The sequence below is a fragment of the Mugil cephalus genome, chromosome 9 (assembly GCF_022458985.1).
Source record: "Mugil cephalus isolate CIBA_MC_2020 chromosome 9, CIBA_Mcephalus_1.1, whole genome shotgun sequence".
NCBI lineage: Eukaryota > Metazoa > Chordata > Actinopteri > Mugiliformes > Mugilidae > Mugil > Mugil cephalus.
This window is the reverse complement of record NC_061778.1, coordinates 5,364,651-5,387,308: the sequence shown is the minus strand read 5'-3', so window position 1 is coordinate 5,387,308 and position 22,658 is coordinate 5,364,651. Positions and strand designations below refer to the sequence as shown.

Genomic DNA, 22,658 nt, shown 5'->3' with positions numbered 1-22,658 from the left:
AAACCTAACAAGTACATAACATCAAAGCACCTCTGAATATGAAAAGAGCAGCACAATCAGACGGTAAAACTCCAGAAGATCAAGATGACAAGTATCCATGACAGGAACTGCACAATATTTGTGGCTTTTTCTCTTAAAACTTGAAAGCCATGGCTTTGAACTGAACGCGAGACGAGCCGTGTGATAACAGATGCCAGACAGGCGCCTCGTCTCTGAGTACGACTTTATGATTAATTATTTGCGGCGGCCCCACTTTTGTTTTTTCGGAGTTGCAATTCCTAATAAGACGCTTAAACATGGGGGTAGTAAGAGTTTTCTGACACATGAAGGCCATGCGGTTCAAAAAGCTTGTTCTGTTGGAAAGCTCGGGTTCTTCCAGGATTACTTCTCTGTCAGTAAAAATAGCTAGGCACAGTGAAATTTCACGGCCCGTGCATTTTGAAGAAAATAGCTCAGGATATAAGATTTATGTGGTTTTTTTTTTTTTCTTTTCTTTGTTTTCACTCAGCCGTCAGAGGTTCCCCTAAAGTACTGCTCTAACAGTTGAAACACTAGTCTTATCGTTGTCGTATGAATTGCCAGCTTCTGCAGGAGGTCACACCAGAGCTGCATTCTATCTGTCTTCAAACCTCACAGCGCTTGCAGCGTGTGAATTACCAAATTTCGGCACAGGCACACTTTTGGCTCTTTTTTAAACTGGCTTATTACCAGTGAAGCACTAGCGGTGTTTACAGTAGGTTAGATGCGTAACAGTTTTAGCATTTCACTTAGTGCCAGCGGGACACGTAGTCCAGGACAGATGGAAACATTTCCCCACCGAGAGTAGGGATAGATGGCACCCCGAGGCAGTTGTTTTCAAAATGTCAAGTTGGACAGCTTAATTTGGGGGCAGGAAAATAAATTGATTCAGTGTGTCAGCTGCCTGATAAACAGTTACATTAAAAACAACACCCACACTGGTGATACGGGATGACCCTACACAATAATGTGATGACTGAGATAACAACATTTAGAAGGCTTTTACCGAACTGAACATGGAAAGTGATATTTAGTTGTTGTTGATATTGGTAAATGACATTAAAAAAAAAAAAAAAACTTCCCCTGACTTCCCCTAAAGTCTGACAGTAAGATAAACTGTGTAATGTGTTGGACATCACTTATTGAACGCTTGGCACTTTGATTGGATTCAGCTGCCACCCCAGTGACAGATTGCATTGTCTTTTTGATGTCAGTATTGCTGTGGAGACAGTAAAGATTCAATATTTGTATCTCCCCCTAACCTATGCGGTCGTAGACTTTTAGTTTAGACCTGAAAAGTCACAACCACAAGGATAAAACAATGATTCAATAAAGGGCCAGGGAATGCTGCAGTGCTGCAAGGGCAGTGTCGTTGCTTCCTTTGCTTCGAAGCATTCAGAGAAAATGCATTTTATTTTCAAGAGAAAATGAGTAAATGGTAACCTTTTGGGCGGAGGGCGGTAAACAGTGCAGTGGAGTGCAGTAAACTGACATGAAATTAGATCAAGCTTTGTATGGCTGATATTGATCCATTAAAAATTGATTGGCCCCAATCTGGATCCTGCTGAGAACGCCACGCTGTCCCAAATGCAACATAATTTATACTCGAAAACAGGCGTCAATGTTTGTCTGGCCAGGGAGAGATAAAGTAGGGACCTTCTATATATGTTCTATATTAAACTCTTGTTATTATCATTTTGCAATCAGTATTAAGCTGTCCCTTATCTCTTTACTAAAATACGTTGGATTCATATTAATGTGTATTTAAAGAAATTTAAATTTGTGTTGAAAAAAAAACATATAAAAATGTCTAATCAACCAAAGATTTTGCTACCCTCGCAATACTACTCTGTAGATGCCCTGTTAAGAACCAAAATATTAACACAAGCCAGTAAAGTGGATTCATTTAGGTTAGTAAAACACACCAGAACTGACTTTCTACTATTTAATGTTTTTCTCTTGTAATGCTTTACACTGCTATTTGTCATACGGTGATAACTGTACTGAAAACCTACATTGGAAGTTATCCTTCTGTTTCACTACTGGTTTGAGTATTAAAGGATAATCATGGTGTTCATGTTGTTGCCCATCTCCGGTTGCTAGGGCTCCATCTACCCCGGGAACTTCATTTCTATTCATCACCTCGCCAGAAATTTGGAATAGAAAGTGTTTTTCCTCGTTCTGACCAGAGCCTCTACAATCACGCTCCAGAAAAGGTGCTTTCTGTCCGCGCGCATTATCTCTTGTTATTGCTTCCTGGCCACTATCACCATGCGCCGTGTGCATTTATTTCACGAAACAGAATATTGAAGAAGGGACGCACCTGAATTGTTGCAAAACACTCATATCCGGATCAGAATGACATTTTGTTTTCTTTTCGTGATTCATTCATGGCACGCCTGCCTTACTCAACTTCTTATATTACAGATGAACCCTTTTGGCCGTGTTGCTGACTCTTTGTGACGTACCATGCTGTGAATTATATAATCGCCTGGAAACACACACCTCTTGACGACATGTATTTTAGATGGCCCTTTTTGAACTGCCGTGCGCAGTCTGTGGGATCTGGAGACACACACAAATCAAATCTTCAACACTGACAAAGTGTCTGGATTGAAAAAAAAACGTGGGCTTTTATGTAAGCCGTCTGGAGAGCCTGATGAGAGGAGGGAGTCGTGTTTTGACAGAGGTGTTCTCTTTTAGCATGGAAGCGTTCGCATTACTGCGTTAGTAACACACAACATCAGCGCAAACCTCGCAAAAGCTGTCCCTCCCCGTAGTCACTGTTTCCCACTCGGTCTTATAAAATTTTGATTCCTGAAGAAAGTTTGGAAGATGTGAAGGATTTGAGCTTTTTTTTTTTTTTTTTTTTTTTTTTTTTTGAGGCAGTGCTTAAGCTCTTTAGTGTCTTTTATTGGGAGTGTAGCTTTTACTTAAGGGTATACTTTAGAATTTTATTAGGCCAGGCCTAGAATGCGCTGAGGAATGACAGGACGGGGATGGTGCCATCTTTGTTCAGCGAGGCCCCAGGCAAGCCACATGTAGCCCTAATGAGTCGCTTACAATTTCAGGCTCCGCTTGCTCTCAAACACCAAAAGTAAACTTTTGTCTCCCACCCCCCCACCACACACACACACACACACACTATTCGGGGACCTTAAGAGGATTGTGGGGTCATTATTTATTCATGCCATTGTGTTTATTCACCAGCCTCTGTATGTGATGGGAGAGGGAATGGAGCAGCCAGCGCAGACCGAGTAAAAGCTGATAATTATCCACTATTAGCATTGTTTTTTCAGCCATGGTTTAAGTCGGCTCAGTCGATGATCGAGCTATGATAGAGGCTCTGGAACATCCATTTAAAGCAGATTATCATGTGCCCGTCTTTGAAGTCTGGAATCCTCTGCAGAGGACTTTGCGAATGGGTGTGGACGCTGTTATAAGCCTGTTTTTATGCCTTTTTGGCGGGGTGTGTGTGTGTAAGTGTGCAGTTAGAGGAGATGTTCTGTCGCAAAGTCGGCTGCTGGCATTTTGTGTTGACCAGGAGATCCTTAACGACGCCCGTTGCATGTCTGCGGGATGTGGTTAACAGTGAGAGGTGAGGAGATTGGAACCTTTACTTTTCATCCTAGAACAAAGAAACCCCCAGGGATGCTTAAATGGAGCTGTAAAAGAGGGATTTAGCCGTGTCAGGCTGATTCGTAAGACTAGCAAAAATGAAAATATGTAAATATACGTGTGGTCTCAAAGACTGTAGATCAGTTAATAATTGTTTAGTACACTGTATCATTGTTTTAGTGCATCAGCTTAACCGTCAGACAGGGGTCGACCTCCCTGTGCATTGTGTTCTCCTTTGAGGAAAGTTGGAAACTTCTCTTTAACTTGGAAGGAATTTGTATTCAGTTCATTTAGGCTTTCAATTTTACATTTCTCGTCTGAATCATTCTTCTTTTTGTCGCAGGGAAAGTTGAAACAGATGGTGTCTTTTCGACTGGATTTCAGGGCGCACTGCCTCTCAGAGCTCAGAGAGAAGCAGAGTGGACCGGATAGATGAGAGTGGCAGGAGCCAGGCAGGCAGGGGTGTGGGTAGAGGACGACTCGGGAGCGAGTCTGCGCTTATAATCACCTGGAGAAGTAATGCCGTCTCTAGTCTCCGTCACTCTGGCCTCCTTTTCATCTTCCTAGGTGATACCTTGAAATGCCACCGACTGTCTTCTCTACTCCACAGTCACTGCTTTTTTTTTTTTTTTTTTTTTTTTTTTTTTTAATCTTAGCTGGATATTTCCCTCCTCCTCCATGCAGATGAACAGATTAGCAGCGAGTGAGCGCGTCCTCATAATGGCGTGATTTACATAGGAGACAGGGGTGGATATTTGTTCTGCCCGGGGTCGTTGCCCGTGAACATTTTCATAGAAACAGTGACAATCACTAATTTGTTTCAAAATCACAATTTCTCATTCAAATGTTGTCCAGGCGCTACAATATCTCACTTAATGACCGGATAAGTTTTGCTTGTTTCCTGGGTTTATTCCAGCTGTTCGTTTATTATTTGGCGTTCAGCATCTCCTTAAGAGCGCACAGTAGTTGTAAGTAATGGATGCTGAGATTCAAGAGGTCATAGAAATACAGTGGGGCAGTCTTAAATGGAACTGTGTCTTCTGTGGTAATACTTTTTTTTATTACACACAAATATAATTTCCATTTTCTCAGTAATGGTCGTGCCTGTCTATTAAAAAAGGCATTTATGGGCATTTACAGTCTGTTTTCACTCATACATTATGTTCACTCTCCGTTATTACGATATTGATTCCTAGCAGGTAAACGCCACCATCAGAGAAATATTTATTAGTTTTCCGATGTCGGTTCGTAAAAGCCCGCTTCCCACTTCCTCTGCAAATGTGTGTGCGTGCCCGTGTTTTGCTGGGTGTTGTCCGGGGTGTATCCCGGGGTGCAGCGTCGTGCACGGTCTGACGAGAAGCATAAAGTGTCGTGATCCTGCGGCCGTTTTACGTTGTCTCTGATCCGGCTTGATTTATCTTTATTAAAGAGTAAAATAAAAGAAAGAATAAAAATCAACATCGTCTGAAGATGCCACGTGTATATTTAGAGCGCACTCTATCATTTGCCTTTGCTGCATTAAGTTTATGGCTTTTTCAGAACTGTCCCCTTGGGCTGCTTCTTTTTTTTTTTTTTTTTTTTTTTTTCCTGTGATGAGATCACCTATCAAGTATTCATTTCATAAAAAGGCTAGTTGTAGCTTGCAGCTGTGCAATAGAATGCAATTAAATTTGGGTCAATTTGGGAATCCAAATAATAATGCAAAAAAAAAAAAGAAAAGAAAAGGAATGAAGCCATCTTGTTGTTTGTATTGCCTGGAGAGCAGTGATAAGTTTAATTATTACCTGAGCTCACGCACGCTTTGACTTTGGCGTGTTTCCAACACACAGCCTTAAATAATCAGCCTGATTTCATTTTGCTAATTCGATATTATTAGTTTATCAGTTTATAGCATCATCTCAAGTCAGATTATGATTAGTTACATTTGCACAACCACATTTATGCCTTTTCTGACCTGCATATTAACACTTGAATCTCATATTAGTTTTAGTTAAAAGGTTTCCTCATTGCAAATTTCCTTTTGTTTATAGTTTTTATGCCTTTAAAATACTGCTCTGCCAAGACTGTTACACGTCGTCTGCACCAACATTAAGAGAGAATAATGTATATTACAACCCTGTGTGTGTTTGGCAGCATTGCTGTAACTTCTGATTAATCCGCTGTGATATTTGCGTCTTTCTGTCCATAGTGTTGGTGTCAAACGGCAGAAAAGTTGATTAAATTTAAATTAGCACTAATTAAAAGCTATCGTCAGCTAAAGTGACCAGCAAATTACAGGCTCCCAGACAGACTGAAAGACTGAACGGGTACTGTTTTAATATCTGGCGCATTAAATACCTGAAAAGTGTATTTGTTTGCTTACAAGGCGCTAATACAGGAGAAAAAAAAAAAAAAAGCTCAGATGTCTTGACAGATTGTAATTTCACACTATATTCATCACTGTGTTCTATATAGTAGTGATGCCACTTAACACTTACCCATTTGATGGCGTGTCAGCTAATATTCACCCCATCTTTCATCACGCCGTATTGCAACTGCAATGCGCGCGACGTGCGTTTCCTTAAAAACTGGAAACCTGGACATAAAAAGATGGATTAACTCCACCTTTCCACAGTCTCCAAAACTCACTCCGACTAAAAAGCAGGGGTGCATTTAATGAGTCACAGCTCAAACACTGGACACGACACCTCCAGGACAACTTGATCCTGAGTGGGAGGGGGGCCGGGGGGAGGGGCTCAGCAGATATGGCTGCAAAAGGCAAAGCAATGCAACGCTATTAGGTGAAGAAAGCTTAAAGGGGAATTGATGATGCTTAGGTAATTTAAAAGCCATTAAATATCCAATTAAGGTACCTTGTCAGCCAAAGTACCTTGTAGGCAAATATAACTCAATTAATAGACCATTATTTGGTTTGGCCTAATAGACTTATTTATAAAAGCAATTGTTTATGTTTGTGGAGAATATATCCTTAATGCTTTTGTAGCAATGCTCACACTTGAGCCCGAATAAATTAGGTGTTTTGGCTTGGCGTTCTACGTCTAAGCAGCATGGAAATTAGTGGTTAATTTTTACTCGGATAATAGCGTACGCGGGGCTCGCAGTTAATTATAAATACTACTCTCTGAACAAACGGTTTCGCCCAACACTTACCCGAGGATTATTTTTAGGATGAGAGCGAAGTCACCATCTCCGGTTTCCACGAACGGCACGAAGCAGAAAAGCTTTACCTAACGCGCACAGGGAAGCGGAAGCTCTGTTTCCGATTGTGCGGCGATTCAATCAAGGCCACAGGTGGGTCCGGTGTGCACAGTCGCACTTTCACAATGCGTGCCACTCAAATCAGACACCGCGGCACAAGGCGCACGTACCTGCCGCCTTCGGATGGCTGCGGAGGGAGTTAATCAAGTGAGACGGACGGCCTTCCTACATGAAAGCTGGTATAACAATGCAGCTAATCTTCTCCCGCCACTGCCACAATCACAATAAAATGAAACAAAATAAGAAAAAATAAAAAAGAGGACTCGTATTATTAGGCGTCCTCTGGTTGGCATGAATGAAAGTGACGCAGGTGTATATGATTTTGGAGAGGGATCTGAGGGCATACCTTTAGCCAGCCATTGATTCAAGGATCTCGATTGAATTCATTAACGGCTACAAAAAAAAGCAAAAATAATATGACAAAAGCTTTATTCATGCCATCAATTTTGTCATCCACCTACGCCGGATGACAAAATTGATGCCAGGGGGCAAATTATGCAACATTTATCCTGATCCGCCAACAACAAACCGCCAACCTTTCGCACACAGCCCTGTTCAAATGTTACCGCGCGACTTGTCCAAATCAGCTTGTTCGCACACAGAATTACGTGTTGTTTTCCTGTAGGATATCGAGATGCGAATCGGGATTAGCGCCGAAGAAAAATCCTCCTCTCTATCTTGAATTAATCCCACGCGCAGACGGTCACGCTCAGCTGGAAAAAACGGAGATTAATCACAGGCTGCATTTTACAATAAGAGTCGCAAAGAGATGATAGAGCTCCCCAGTCCCTGCTGAGTCACACCTCTGCGTCCTGCATGCTTCGAACGCTCCACTTGACGGTGCAGGGCAGGCGTCAAGATGTTTGTTTGTTTTTTCTTCTTTACTGTTCGCCTGTAAACACGTTGCATTTCATACAGATGCCGCCCGCGGCTGCAGTCTCTGGGTAAACATAATTCTCGTTGTCACCGCGGCGTCACGTGTCTGCTTCACCTTTCTCGGGCTTTTCGTGGGAGAGCGCAGTCGTGGATCTTATTTACCCGGTTGTGTGTTTGAGGAGAGATGGCTTTTATCTCCTTGAGCGCGTCTCATTTTCTATGTATTGCTTCGGAAATTTGTATCACTTGGTGGCAAAAATCAGAAAGATTAGACAAAAAAAAGTGGGGAATTTTCTTTAAAGATATACACGTGTGAAATGTGCTTTTATTTGTGCGCGGGGATGATAACAGTTTCTGCTTCTCATGCGAGCACAAGCCTAGCCGTAGTGATTGGGTTCTTTTTTTTTTCCAATGTGTGACTCTGCATCACAGTCCTTGCATTGATAATCACTGTTATTTTTCTCCTGTCACTGATAAAGCTGGCTCCAGCTTTTTCAAAGGGAGGACTTTTCCTTTTTCTGGGTTCCTTTAATTGTAAATTGATCTTTTTTTTTTTTTTTTTTGCACTGTTAATCACACGCTGACAGAAAAATAAACACACTTCAGACTAAGTAACTAATGAGTAATAAATAAATAAAATAAATATAAAGTGAAACTAACTCTTAGTTGGCCTTACTTACTTTGACATCATGAACCTTGGGTTTTGACACAGTGATTTTGATGTTGCTTCTGTGACGTATATCAGCTGTTTGAAGGTATAATGTAGATACAAACTTAGAAAAAATAGCTCAAATCGGGGTCTTCAGCGTTCTTCAGGACATGAAAACATTCTTACAATCTGTGCAACAGTAGAGTGGGCGTGTGACTGCCATAAACATAAACATACCTATATATATATATACATTGCTGTTAGATTCTCTTCTGCTAATATTGCAGCTTCTGCTTCTAAGATTTTTACCTGAGGACTGAAAAGACTCTCGGTCAATTGTGGGGAACCTGACAGACTCAGTGTGCAATATGCAGCCTCGTGATTGGCTCAGCAGCAATAAGGGCGCAGCCTACTGTGTACAGGCTTACGTTTAGTGAGTGAGGTGCTGACTGAAAGTTAACGTCTTCTGCCTCCATTTATCTCTTTACTAAAATAAGTTTGTATGCAATAGTAGTAGGTAATAAAAGAAAAAAAATGAAAAAAGGTTTAATAATCAACCAAAGATTTTGCGAACCCCCTGCAGGACCTCCACGGACCCCCTAGGGGTCGTGGACCCCCTGTTGAAGGCTTAGATCGTGATTTTTGAAAGAAAACTTTTTAAACGTTATAAATCCATGTTTTTCTTAGTTTGCCAACATTCTGTATTTGTAACAATGGCCTCTTTCAATAATTTATCCTGTGTTCAAGAAACTGGTTGCAGGTGGTTTGGGAAGTATCCCAGGCATCGCTCGAGCTTTGTGCTCAAAGATACCGTATTAAATATTAGTTATTAGAGCTCTCTGAGCCGGTACGCTGTAGATTGAGCTATGCTTTGATCTGTTTCCCATACGCTACCAAGCAGGGACGGAAAGATTAGTGTGTAAATGAACAAATAAATAAAAACTAATAATTTGCGTTTGTTTTTTATACCGCTCCCAAACGGCCAGGTCAGGTCTAAGTGCAAACACACCTTCCCTCTCCTTCAGCCGTGGTAGAACACAGAGTGTATCTTGTCCAGAATATCATCTAAATGCGAAGCATCACTCCGGCGTCGAGGTTTTCCCTCCTGCGATTGCAGACAGCTTCTTCTCCTCTCGTCTGGCTCGCACAGTTTGACTTCAACAGGTGGCTTTTTTTTACTCCGCGAGGAGCGTGAATTTTAATATAGCGAAGCACAATACTCATTTTTAAGAGCAACTGCATGTGCACCAAAACCAATATTGTTACGGTGACAGCAGTAAGTGTTCCTCATTATTTCCTCCCCTGCTGCCATTACCAGTAGTAATATCTGTAATTCCTTAGACACTTGGAGGAAATGCTTCAAGTCAACAAACAAGATGACTTTATAGGATTTCGCTTTCCTCAAATATTAACCGCAAATGATTTCACCATTTAGAAAATGTTATGTGATTAAAATGCACTTATACAATTATGGTGTTTATATTTTCTATATTGTACTCTTTTTCTGTGCTACGCTTTATTTTTTTTGTTGTATTCTTGGCCTTAGTTTGACAGTAGTAGTTGAGATGCACAGGAAATGTGGGGGAAGAGAGCAGGGGATGACGGGAACTAGGTCATTATACACTCACTGTACTTCTAAATTGTCACAGTCGTCCAAAAGCAGTAGACATTTCCACGCAGCCAGACGATCGCATGTTCCTCTTTGGAGTGGGAAGCACATGCCTGTCACTTTTCATGTGCCCTCTCAGTGTTTCTGCATGTAACACGGACCATCTACTGGCTTATTTATTGTAAGTAGTATGGCTGCTAAAAAATGCATGCGGAGATGCAGAGCTGTCCACCCTCATTTGTATGTTCCTGCTGCCGTCTGTCGTGCTGGCATCGCATGCCGTTGTTGTTCTTCACCTTGAAAGGACCCATCGTGTCATTTCTTTGAACGAGCGCTTTGATGTAAACTTTACATCTTTTGAATTGTTCTTGTCTGAGCCACTTTTATGACTTACATTGTGTGGAACTCTTGTGCTCTTTAAAGTAAATTCGGAATCAGTCTAATATAATGATGTGGAATCTCCATACAGTCATTTCCATGCATGATGACCTGATATGAAATGAAATACAGAGACAATGTTGGCACCAGTTGGAGGTAAAATCATTAGCAGATTCCTTCAGATCACAGCCCCTGACGTATTGTCCACGTCTTTAATTGGGTTGCTAATGAGTTGATTAACACAATAAATGCGGTGGGCGGTGATCTGTGTTTGCAGTCAGGCCGGGGCCGGGCCGTAAATGGCTCTTCCCGAAGCTGTCAGAAACTAAAGCAGCAGAGCTTTGGTCGAAGGGCTCCTAAGTAAAGGTCCCCTTTTGCTGCTGTAATATAGTGAGTGAAGGCGGAGGCAATCAGCTCTGGCAGCCAGCGAAACTTTTCTGGACATCTCAAGCTGTGGCTCCTGCAGAATTCCCCCTTTTTTTTTTCTTTTTTTTTTTTGCTGAATTTAGGCGCGCGTGGCTAGGGCATTAATTAAACACGGTGAGACGGTAAAACCTTTGTGTGCAAGACTAATGGCTGCTGAATACCTTGACCTCATTTAGGTTATGACTTTGACCATTTTTGGAAGACTTTAATCTTTTTTTTTTTTCTTCTTTGCCTCCCTGATGAATTCCTTCTTTGAGAAAAATGCTGTAATATTCAGTCCAAAAAAAACCTCTTTGCAGCTCATCTTTATCTTTCATGTCAAGACTTTCAGTCCTGCCTCTGGTCCTGTAGTGACAGATAGCTTCGCTGGGTTCAGCGGCAGAGCAGTGTTGTTTTGACACAAGTTAAATGCAGTAGCTTAGAAGTATCCGATGGAATCAGGGAACGGCGGTAATAACGTCATTTTCAGCAGCTCTTCCTCCGTCGGTTATGCATTCCTTTACGCTGAAGGACGGCGGTGTCATGGTCATTAACCCACAGCAGGGCCACCGGGCCTCTGCAGCCATCCCTGCACCGGCGTTAGAGGGCTCGGAAAGAAATGAAGTGTGGGGTTTGAAGTGTATTGAAAGCACAAACTGTGACTCTCCAGGGCAGTGGACATTTACTGCGTGTGTTAGGGCTGTGGCTGATATGTTAATATCGCTAATTGTTTCCTAATTAGATGCGAGTCAGTGAGTCGTGTTTTAATACTCTTCAGGGATCATTACGGAGCTGGAGGAAATTCATCTCTCCTGATGGATGACAGTCAGGTCAGCAGGAATTTTCGACATCAAGAACCAAGGACTCGATGGGAGGACGGGGGGAGAGCGGCAGACTTGCGGCTCGGCGCGCCGCAGTCGCGTTACTTAAGTGCTCAATTTTCAGCGTGACGCGGAGCTGCATCGCAAGTTAATCACACATTAATAGGAGATCTGTGTGGAGATTTAACATTCGGTGGCAGCATGAGATTGGAGCCAATAAGCCTTGAAAGAAGCAACTGTGTGATAGTCATGTAAGAATTCGTGGTTGCATGCTGAAGTATGTCAGCGGCGCGCAAATAGTCCCGACGTTAAATCATTTTTATTCTGCTGTAAAGGTGCGTATCCGGGCGTTTTATTCATTTTGTATCACCGACAGGGAGGAAAGCTGAAATGTACACAGTGTGCTGGAGAAATAGGAAGCACTGGTCCGGGTTGGATTCATTTCTGGATCGGCAGGAGTTGTATATATCTCCACAGGTGGGGGGTCTAAATAAGGACAGCATATATAGGAACTTATTATTCAAATGTGTTGCTGAACAGCGCCTGACTTACGATCTATGGGTGTTTTTTTGTAGTCTGGTGAAGGACTTCTGCACAAAGACTACCAAAAAATGTATTTTTGCAGTTTTATAGCATCTGAATTGCATGCTCTTGTACAGAATACATGTTTCCAGGTGTGTTCTTTTCCTTTTTTCTTCTTAATTTGATGCATCCCAAGAAGGTTTGTTGTCGTCTTTAGTCGCCTAAACCAGTTCCAGGCTTCCACCTTTTCTATTCTGTCTCAAAGTCATTTCAGTTGTTTACATTGTTCTTCCCAGCTGGGGTGAGGTGGCGGAGACAAAGGCAGATGTGTCCCTGTTTGTTTTTGAAGTGTCAGAGTTAAGACTTGTGTGTGTGTGTGTTTTGCTTCTGTGTGATGTTGCCTGTGTTTGGGTGTGTTTCATTTCCACTCGCCCCCCCACATGTGCTGTCTCTGTTTGTGGTCCACAGGTCCTCCGCTGCATTGTTCATCCGCCTCCTCCTCCCCTGTTGAGCAGCTCCCATACCCTCCCCCTTCCATTGCAGCCAATGAGAACCAGGGAGGGTTGCTAGGTAACTGTGCGGCTCAGCCAGCCCAGGACTCTGACTCCGAGGATGAGTTTGGCCCCAATTCATTCTTAGTTAAAACTGGCTCAGGGAACCCGTATGCTCCTGCCACTGCAACTGCTGATGGTGAGTTGGTTTTCAAACTACTGTTGCTTTTCTGGAGGTTAACCTCCTCCTTCTCCTGGGTATGTTATGTAATAGGCCATGCAAACGGCTATAGGCAAGAATATGTCCCTTTTTTTTTTTTTTTTTTTTTACCGAGCACCATACGAGTGAGTAGAAACTTTGAGTCAATACGTAGCCTGAGGTAATGCACGGAATTCTCTCTGAAGCGAGGTCTGCAAAGTTCAGAGCCTCACTCAAAGAGATGGACGATTTTGATTCAGCAGGAGTTGTTTGTCACAGATATTTCTCTTCATTTTCAGTGTTTGATGGTGGGAGTAACCATCTGCAATGCCTCTATAGGGTTTTTTTTTTTTTTTTTTCTGCCTGCGTGCAACCTCTCCACCCCAGATAGGAAGTAAAGACAGTTACTTCATACCAGGTGCAGTGCAGTCCCTGCTGCATCATCATATATCCCAGCAGAGACTGAGTCGTCTGGAGTTAGCGTTGGAAAAGGCTAGGACCGCGCTCCTTGAGTTAGATTAGGTGTGAAGATTCTCTCTGTGGTTTCTCATTAAACATGTCAGCTGGTTATTCCTCATGAAAAGCGCTGTCTCCCGCTGTTGACTCAACGCTCATCGAGACTGACAGAGTGACATTTGTGTCCGAGCTATTAACGTGGTGTTGACAGTGGATGAAAAATCATGCGACTGTGCAACGTGGACAGTGTATTTACTAGCAGTCAAAATGTGTTACGAGTGCTGCGAGCAGTTAACTTTGTTTAATTATCGTGGAGATTATGTTCGTCGTGAGCTCTGTTGCAGATAGTCTAGCTTGGCTGGTCTCTGGGGTGAAACCTTGTTCATCATATATTTAATATTTGTCGCTATATAGTGATTATTGTTGGTTCACAGGCTCTTGTGTATTCATTACTGACTTGGAAGGCCTTTATTCTAACTAATTCAATGTTTATGGTGCCTCAAACACTCACAACATGGCGTATGAAAAATGCATGGACATAACAATGATGAAGTTCTCCCTCAAGCTCATTTCAGGAATGTGTTTATTGTTATTTGAAATGTTCTTTTGAATATGTTCATTCAACTTACGCCAGATATATATCCCACGAGTAAGCGTTTGGATGCTGAGTCTCGTGGACGCCGGTCTACTACCACAGCTACATGCTTCTGCCACCGGAGCAAAAACTCAAAACAAAATAAAATGCCCTAAATAATTGATCAAGCTCGCAAGTTAACTACCCAAAGGGGTGAGTTACATCAAACTCCAAAGTGCCTCGGCTGCCTGCTCAGAAAGCCCAGAGAATGAGTTATTAATCCCACTGCAAATCCCCCTGCTACATTCTGAGTAGCAACGCGCTGGTCACCCTGCAGTGACAGGACTGTGCTTAAGGGGACATGGGTGAGGGGGGGGCGGGGATTGACCTTTATTGCTGCAGATTTGTCTCATAACAATGGCGCCGATTTGCATAGGTGCATCGTTTAGGTTGGCCCCAGGCTGTCGGTGGAGGAGTGAGGTGGAATGGCTCTAGTTGCTACTTTAGCCATCCCCGGGCTTTGTGAGACTTTCTTTCTAAAGTGAGCAAGGCCTTTCCCCAATCTCATGTCTCATGTAACGCGAACCCGGCGCAGCAAAAGACGCTGCCACGACTGTCAATTCCGAGGACCTTTCGCCTCGCTGGCGTCGGAGGTTTATGCAAAACAAGCTTTGTTTGGAGATTCTTCTCTGTTTAATTATAGAAAATCTTTGGCAGTTAGGAGCCAATTACATTTAGAAAGAGAACAGGAATAATGCCTGCAGGCATTGTTCACTTAAACCACCTAATGAGTTAAGAAAGTTTCTTTGTGTTTTTGCCACGCATATTTTAAAAAGCACGGTGATTTAGTATGTTGTAATCTGGGTTAGTTTGTTTCTTGGTTAAGTCTTTTCAGTACAGTTGGCAACACAGTGTTCTGTTTTCAGGGGCAAAAAATATATTGTTTATAACTAAATTTACAGTCTCAATCCAGGCTGGTTCCACCCAAATTAAATGACTTTATTAAACTTGTGCAGTGACACTGTTACCTTGAGCTACATAAATCTAATATTCACAAGGTGACAAAACTAGGTTGAGCTAAATAGAGTGTGCCATAGACCCGGCACGCATAATCAAAAATTCCTAAATTGTAATTGAATATGTTAAAAAGGAATTTCTGTGTTTTCCGTTGTAGAGGTTGGCAATAAAAAAAGGCTCCGTGTTGCACAACGTAAATGGGAATTAAGAATGCATCTCAGGTTTTCAGCAGGAATTACCTGAGTAAAAAAAGGTAATTTAAAAGCTGCATCGGGGGAAAAAAATGACTTGAATATCAAATCAGATCTTTTTGACATGCAGGTCAGCGATAGAAGAAATGCTCAAAATTGGGGTTGACATGGTTCTGGAAAAATATGCTTTTTCTATTGTTAGTAAACAACCGCAGAAAATAGCTATGTCTAAAATAATTGGCTCACAGTGCATCCATTACACTGGAAAACAGGTGTTTCTCTTCTTTTTTTTTTTTTACCTCACATCGACTTATATTTGCATCTCTGAGCCCACATGCAGGAATTTTCCGCTGGATTGTGAGGACGCTCTGACATTAGTAACCTCCGAGGCTGCAGTGTGTTTCATGTGTGTTTTCACTCCTAAGAACATTGAGCAATGGCTTCTCCAAGGCTGATGAGACTGCTCGCTGAAGCCCACAGTCCTTTTGTGAAGCGTGCGTTTCGCTGTGGCCCACGGCTTTTCTCTGAGGGGCTTCTTCCTGGGGAGGCTGCCAGTGTGAGCCCCCGCTGCCACGCTGAGCCACGAGATCTGAGACGCTGCAACCTCGCGGCATTAGCATCTCTTAATGCAAAGCAGCATGGGGTCGGGCCGGTGTTGTCTTTCAGTGCGGCCGGGCTCCCTGGTGAAAAGGCCGGTACACCACCACCACCACCACCTCACAGCTGACCAAGCAGGAATGCTGAGCCGTGCAGAAGGCTCGGGGACGTGGCCGTGTGTGAACTGAAATAAGTCTTCATTTGAACCGCTTAATCATCCCCCCTGCGTCTGCGAGGACTGGGGGAAATGTGGTTAAAAGAGGTCACACCAGAAAGTAATTTAGCCACAGACACCATGAGCAATGAAAGTATCCGAGGCTAAATAATAATTTAATGAGCAGCACATGGCTCTCCCATACGACAGCATGTCCCCGTTTTTTTTTTTTCATTTTTTTTTTTCTGAAAATGCAAGTTTCCAGTTTTGAGCTGACATATCAAAAGGAATCCGTTTCTCTTGAACTTGATGCAATCAATGAACTGGAGTCAACAGACAATTTGTCCGGTTCCATTCGAGTTGCCGTTCGTCAGTGCGCAGGGACCATGGGTAATGCATTTTGCATACCTACCTATCTTCTTTTCATTGACATAAATTGAGACGCATTACTTTCATTGTATGATAATTGCAGACCATCTGTGCCCTCTAACAAAATCTTCAAGCTCTTGATGGATATGTTCGCGGAGTGACGTACAGAACGGAGCATACATAACCACTTGTCTTGTTCTTGCTAAGGCAGCTCCAAGAATGACAGAAAATCCATTAGATCTCAGAAAGGGGGAGAGAAACATATGCCAGCGCTGGTCCTAATAGATGTGGTTGCAAGCTGTGGTAAACCTTTTAAATTGATTTTTTTTTTCTCCCCTGACTTTATCTTTAAGTTTTACCAGGGCTTGTGGTACAATTTTACTCAAATAATTCTGGTGTGATAGGTCATTTCATTTCTGTTTTCAGGATGGCAAGATGTAAAAAAAAAAAGAAAAAGAAAAATCTCCTCCGGTTAGTAATGAAAGCGAGGACGCATTTGCATTCCAGGAGGCACTTTACCCCCTCGCCCCACAGAGAGAACCAGCGGAGAAGCTCCGAGATACACCCACCATGTGTTGTTTGTGGTACCTGTTACCTCTCAAATCAGTCCAGGAAAGACAGCTAGAATTCCCACGTCTCCTCCCTTCAGACTTTTCTAATGGTGTAAGAAGCAGCGGGGCCAGCAGAGAGAACCGGGCTTCAGAGAGCCAGGAGAGAGTGCAGCTTCACTGCCTTCATGACAAATTCTATTTGTATTTTTATAGACAAATGCTACTCAGCTGGAAATTTTGCTCTTGTGTTTAGCCGTTGGGGATGTAGCAGTAAGCAAGATTTAATGATTTATCTGGGCACTGGATAGCCTTTGATTAATTATGTATCGAATGGCTCACACCTCAGTGCGTTGGTCGGGTGTTCGGGGCATGTCATATCAGTATTTCATCAGGTGTAACCGTCAGTGCTGCGGACTTTATCCACTGTCCTTGCTCAGTAATAGAACCTCCGTGCACCTCGATGCTGCACAGAGAGGCAAATAAAGCCTCCGTGATAAACCAAACGAGGCCACAATCATCCGGCTTAAACTGTTTTATTGTAAGGTGACCACAGACCACTGCTACATGTCATATATGATATGTTTTAGTGCATTTGTTCCGTTTTAATTTGACAGCTTTTCCACGCGAACGAGCTCTTTCACACTTAACGTTTCCCGCTGCATTACGGTTTATTTAACCGTCTCCATGGCTACCGCTGCCGATTTTAGTCCAATGGGTCAAACAGCAGCTGATGTTCAGGGTGAGATTTTCAGGATTACTTCTCATCTGCGGAACGTGGATTATTACTGACAAGTCGGCGTTTTGCAGAAATGCGCTCCAAGAAACGGGATTTCTGTCCAAACAGCTCACTCGTACAAATTCTAATCTCTTGTGCGGGGACTTTCTCTTGTTGGGCCGCTCAGACAGCTGGTGTGCGAATTCACTGAAACAAGAAGAGTTACTCTCGAATAATCAGATCTTAGCTGGGATAGTTTAATTTGTTTCAAAGAGCTGGCCGTTGGTCAAGTTGGATCGTACACATTTTTAGCAGTAAGAGAGGAACAGCGCTGGTTATGACGCGCTGAATTATTTAGTTCATATGATTTGTATCACTTTTTGATGGAACATAATACAGCCTCCCAAAGAATTCTGCAGTCTGTTTATACTGTAATTAATGCATTGCATCAATTTAACATGAACATTTTATGAAGAGAACACTAGGAGAGCTTATAATGTGCAATTACCAAGGCTGTTCAGTCCCAAACATTAAAATTTTGATCCAGAAAACCGAATTTGGATCAACAGAAGTGAATTAGTTACATGAATTATTGCAGACTGTACATGTGGCAGGTTGTTTGTTCTTTTGTGCGTTCAGTAGCTGATGAGACGTGCACACGTGTCAAAACAGAATAAATAAATCCTAGATTATAAATCCGTAAACAAAACAGAAAGTTGAAGAAGTTTAAATATTTTAAGGTCGTTTTTTTATTATAAAAAAAAAACAAAAACCTTGAAGCGAAACCTTCATCTTTAATTCAATCTTCAGTATAAATTTGTGTAAAACAACATCACTAAGTAGCAGTTTGTTGTTTTTGCTTCTCGCAAATTGGACAGTCTTCTCCCAGCTATTATAACTTACCACTACGCAACCATCCCCGTTCCTTCGCAGGGTGGGGGGATGAGGTCCTCGCTAATGAAGTGGAGTCGCCTTAATTATTTGTGTAGAAAAGCATCAGGAGGTCTTAACTGGCACATGCATCTGTTAGAAAGAAAAATGAATCCCTCACATTCCCGGACTGAATGGATATCTTTAGGCTTCTATTTTGAATGTGAGGCTGCAGCTATTGTAGCAAAGTCCCCCTCCTCTGTCTCTCCGATAACAAATGAATCTCTCCCTTTCTTGCCAATTTTGTTGTGCAAAGAGGTCAATAGAAAACCATTTATTTTTGCTTCCATCCTTTAGTGTAGTAGTGAATAATTGTTGCTGAATCACCACAAAAGTGGGGGGTCGCGTTGCCCCCGCGCTTTGTCTCGTAACCAGCCCTCTTGCTTTCTGTTTATCGCCACGAAAGTAACGGCAAATACTTACCTGGCTGTTTATTGGTCGGACAAGGGCAAGCGCATGTGCTGCCAGGTAGTGAATTTAAATCGATGAAATGCTTATCTTGTTCTTTTTATGTAGAACATGTACTCCTCTGTATTATAAGGCTGATGGTTTATATGCAAATAGGACGGTCGGCGGAGCGGGGAGGGTGAGCAACACTTTTGCGAAGGTAATAAAGCAGTTGGAAGGGACTGCGTGTGGATAATGATGTTTTACTTTATACTTTGTTATGCTGCATAATTACTGAAAAATTATAAAGCATCGCTAAACCGCAGTCAGCCCTGTTGCACTGGGAAACACGATTTAAAAGTTGATTGTGTTGAAACCTAATTTTCTTTGTTGCAACTGAGCAAACACTTATTACTATAGTTTGGTACAAGAACCACTTTTGTCATATGTTTAAGTAGACAATACATTTTTTTTCTTCAGTTTAATAATCAGCTCGTCAGTTTAATAATTAACTTTAATTAAGAATAATACTGCAAATCTTTTAAATATTAATTGATTAATTAACGGATATTAAAAATATTAAATTAAAAATACATCTGAGTTCATTATACATGTGTGTGTGTGACATTTCTGTCTATCTATAGTAAGATTTTTTGTTTTATTGCCTATGTTCTCTTTTACTCTTTTTATTTTTTCTTTAAAAGTTTTATTCCATTACTGTTTTATTTAGTGTATGTATTTTTTATTTCTCCATTTCTATTTATTTGGGATTAGTAGAACCTAAGAACTGTAAAAGCTAAGCATCATCTTTGAACAGGAAATGTCCTCATGTGTGGACATAATAGGGATTATTTCACTCGTTCTAGTAAAATCACCAATATGTAACAAAATATAAATAATTTCCATGTGAACATGGCTGTGCAAAAGCTGAATTGCAAATAATGAAGTCCCAATGTCCTCAAATGAGTACTTGCTAATTTGTGGAGTTATAGGTTGATGGAACTTGCGTGTCGTATTAAACTAGAAATCTTTATAAACAAGTTTGAGCTGTAAGATTCGATGAGGTTTTGTACCTTGAAATGAACGTTGTCATGTTTTTTCACCAACTAGTATCTAGTTGTGAGGATAAAAGTCTAAATGAAGCGGAAAAAGATGCCACAAACCTCAGGAGGTTAAAGTGAATGATACTCTTGTGGAAGGTTTGTGATGGATTGATGTGCACAGACTCAGCGCTGTGGTCATTTTTAAGGCTGTGGCTTGACTCTTAAAACGAGCGCCGCCTCCGGGACTCGACGAAGCACTCGTCGGCCCACATTTCGCTCCATCGTCGCACTGTGGGAAGCGGAGTGTTTGTTTACCGAGTGGTAAATGCACACCAGAGCACTGATGCATATGTCCTTGTGATGCACTGTATGTCTCTGTGTAGTGTCTGTGCTGCTCCTGTATCGAATTAGCATAACCTTATTAATGGCTTTAGGGATCAGGTACATCACTGAGCAGGAGGGAGGTCATCAACAACTGTGCGGTTTTACAAGTTGATCGGAACTGCGCTGTGTTTCGGTTAATTACGACGGCGGCGATGTGCAAAAGAACTCAGGGCTGAACCATCTGTCAGCGCAACGAATGCATGATATAGCAGAGTTTTCTGAAAATGAGAAAGCCTCATTCCCCCAGTTAAATAGGTGGATTGTGTGGGAGCCTGACGGTGAAAATTAGCGCTCATTCATTATTGTACAGGGCATAAACAGAAACATCTGTAAAACTTAGTGAGCGCTTTAAAACTGAGTGTGAAATAGTTTGGCGTGAGACATATTTGAGGGTTTCTGTCTGGATTTTTCCTTTGCCGCCTCCGAACACAAATAGGACTCTCCCAGACTTTCCAGGGTAGCGTTAAGCACCGAGGCTGAACGCTGTGTTCTCTGTGCAGCCACTGTTGCACCTCCAAAGTTTCTCAACTTGCTTTGACTGACACGCGATGAAACATGGCTTCATGTTTCTGACCCTTAAAAATTCTGAATTGACTCTAAGCCCCTTGACTGGCATGAGTAGGTATCGCTTTAATGAAGGAGCTGATTATACTAAATAAGCCTCGTGCATGTGTGTGTCTGTATTCGGCTCTCCCTGCTGTAAATTGGCAATTTAGTGTTGTGGATATCTGTGAAATAAAGGAGGCTTACTGCTATAAAGAAAAGCCACTCTGTGTAAAGCCGGCAGTTCATTGATTGATGAATGGCTTAGCAGATGTGGAAATAAATGGATACAGACTGCACAAAGACATCGGTTCTCTATCTTGTGAAGTGCGCAGAGTATCAAATAGTGAGTATAAGACCACAGGGTACAATCTCCTCTTCTAGACTTCATATCTTACGGTTTCCAATCCTCTGATGTAAAGTGACAACTGTTGGTGGAGGCTTTAAAAAAAAAAAAGGAGAAAGAAAGAGACAGGCTTAGCTGCTAAAAGCTCTGGAATGCTACATGACCACTGGAATCACTTCTAATCAGGTTGACTGTTGCAAATCTGATAATGGCCGGTTGTACGTGATTCAGTTTCAGATCCTCAGCCGGCTTCTTTTGAGCTGCCGCAGATGCGGAAGCGAAGTGGAGAGTCGAAACAAGCCGGCTAAATGAGCAACCAGAAAAATGCTAAAGATTTGGTTGGGTAAAGAGTCAGCGTGAGGCCAGCTCATCTGTTTACTCAGGAGCCGGCGTCTGATCTGAGTAAACTGTCGCATGTCTCCGTGGGAGGCAGAGGGGACGTTCTGATAGAGATCAGTTCGGAGGAATAATGAGGAGGAGAAGGCCTTTTTAAAGAGTCGTTCCTGTAAAGGCTCGTCCGTGAGAGGAGCTGTTAGTTTAGGTGTTAATTTATTTGCCGCTGCCGAAACTATCACTCGACTCCCGCGACGTCGAGCCTCACCGAGTTGAAATAACAGCATAAGGCACAAAATAAGCAGTGGGTTTTCAAGCAGCCAGCACACGAGCACGCATTAGCACATTCGCCCAAGTCTTTCGGATTGTGTATCCTCAACGGATCTGCAGTTGTTTTTGCTGCGTCAGCGGCAAACTGCGAAATCTGTGATGATGCCTTCAAAAGGTAACAGGGACCCAAAAGTGCCTCAAAACAGACAGTAAATGATTACTACCGGCTGTAACATTTCTTTCTCTGCTCTTTCCACTTTCAGACGGAGTGTTTCAAAATCACTCTCGGCTGCGGACGCCTCCTCTGCCGCTCTCCCACTCCCACTCGCCCAATCACCAACACCATGCAGCCTCCATTAACTCCTTGAACAGGGGCAACTATACGCCGCGGAGCAATCCGAGCCCCGCGCCCACGGACAGCTCCGCTCCCCCTGAGGGTCCGGCCAGCGGTCAAGACTCTGGCAGCGCGCAGGACAACTGGCTCCTCAACAGCAACATCCCCCTGGAAACGAGGTACGGCGTTAACGCGTCTCCCCGACCGTGTGTAGACATGCTGACGTCTGTGAGACCGAGCTCGAGCCGGTGCCGTTGAACTCAGCTTTCATGCTGCCTGGCCCGATTAAATTACCGCGGCGCTAACAAGGAGCAAGGCAGTAAAACGGGGGGAAATATCCTGCTTAGGGGCGAAAGGCCGACGTTTGTGATGAACACGATTCTGTGGCAAACAAGAGAAAAGTGCTGCTTTTGGGTGTTCGCCTAATATTAGCAGCCCTAACAGTGGAAGCCATTGAGTTTAAACAGTGTGAGAGTAATTATAATCACGTTTGGATAATGCAAAATTACATTCAGGCTCCTGTGAGCAGGCTTCATAGCTCCTCCACTCCAGCCTTGAGTTTTATTTATTTCATATTAATCAGCATTCACTTCTCTAGCACATTTCTCAATAGGAGGCCC

The 22,658-nt window shown here is 42.6% G+C and overlaps 1 protein-coding gene across 11 annotated transcripts in view; it reads left to right on the top strand.

Moving 5' to 3' along the window:
• tenm4 (teneurin transmembrane protein 4) overlaps nt 1-22,658 on the top strand; it is a 142,094-nt gene that overhangs the window by 42,415 nt on the left and 77,021 nt on the right. For 10 of the 11 annotated variants that reach the window (XM_047594273.1, XM_047594272.1, XM_047594283.1 and 7 more), the window contains 2 exons: nt 12,623-12,844; nt 21,968-22,217. In XM_047594273.1, the coding sequence (XP_047450229.1) occupies nt 12,623-12,844; nt 21,968-22,217 (472 nt within the window). The remainder of the gene's footprint in view (nt 1-12,622; nt 12,845-21,967; nt 22,218-22,658) is intronic. The other variant, XM_047594279.1, reaches the window with a different exon arrangement.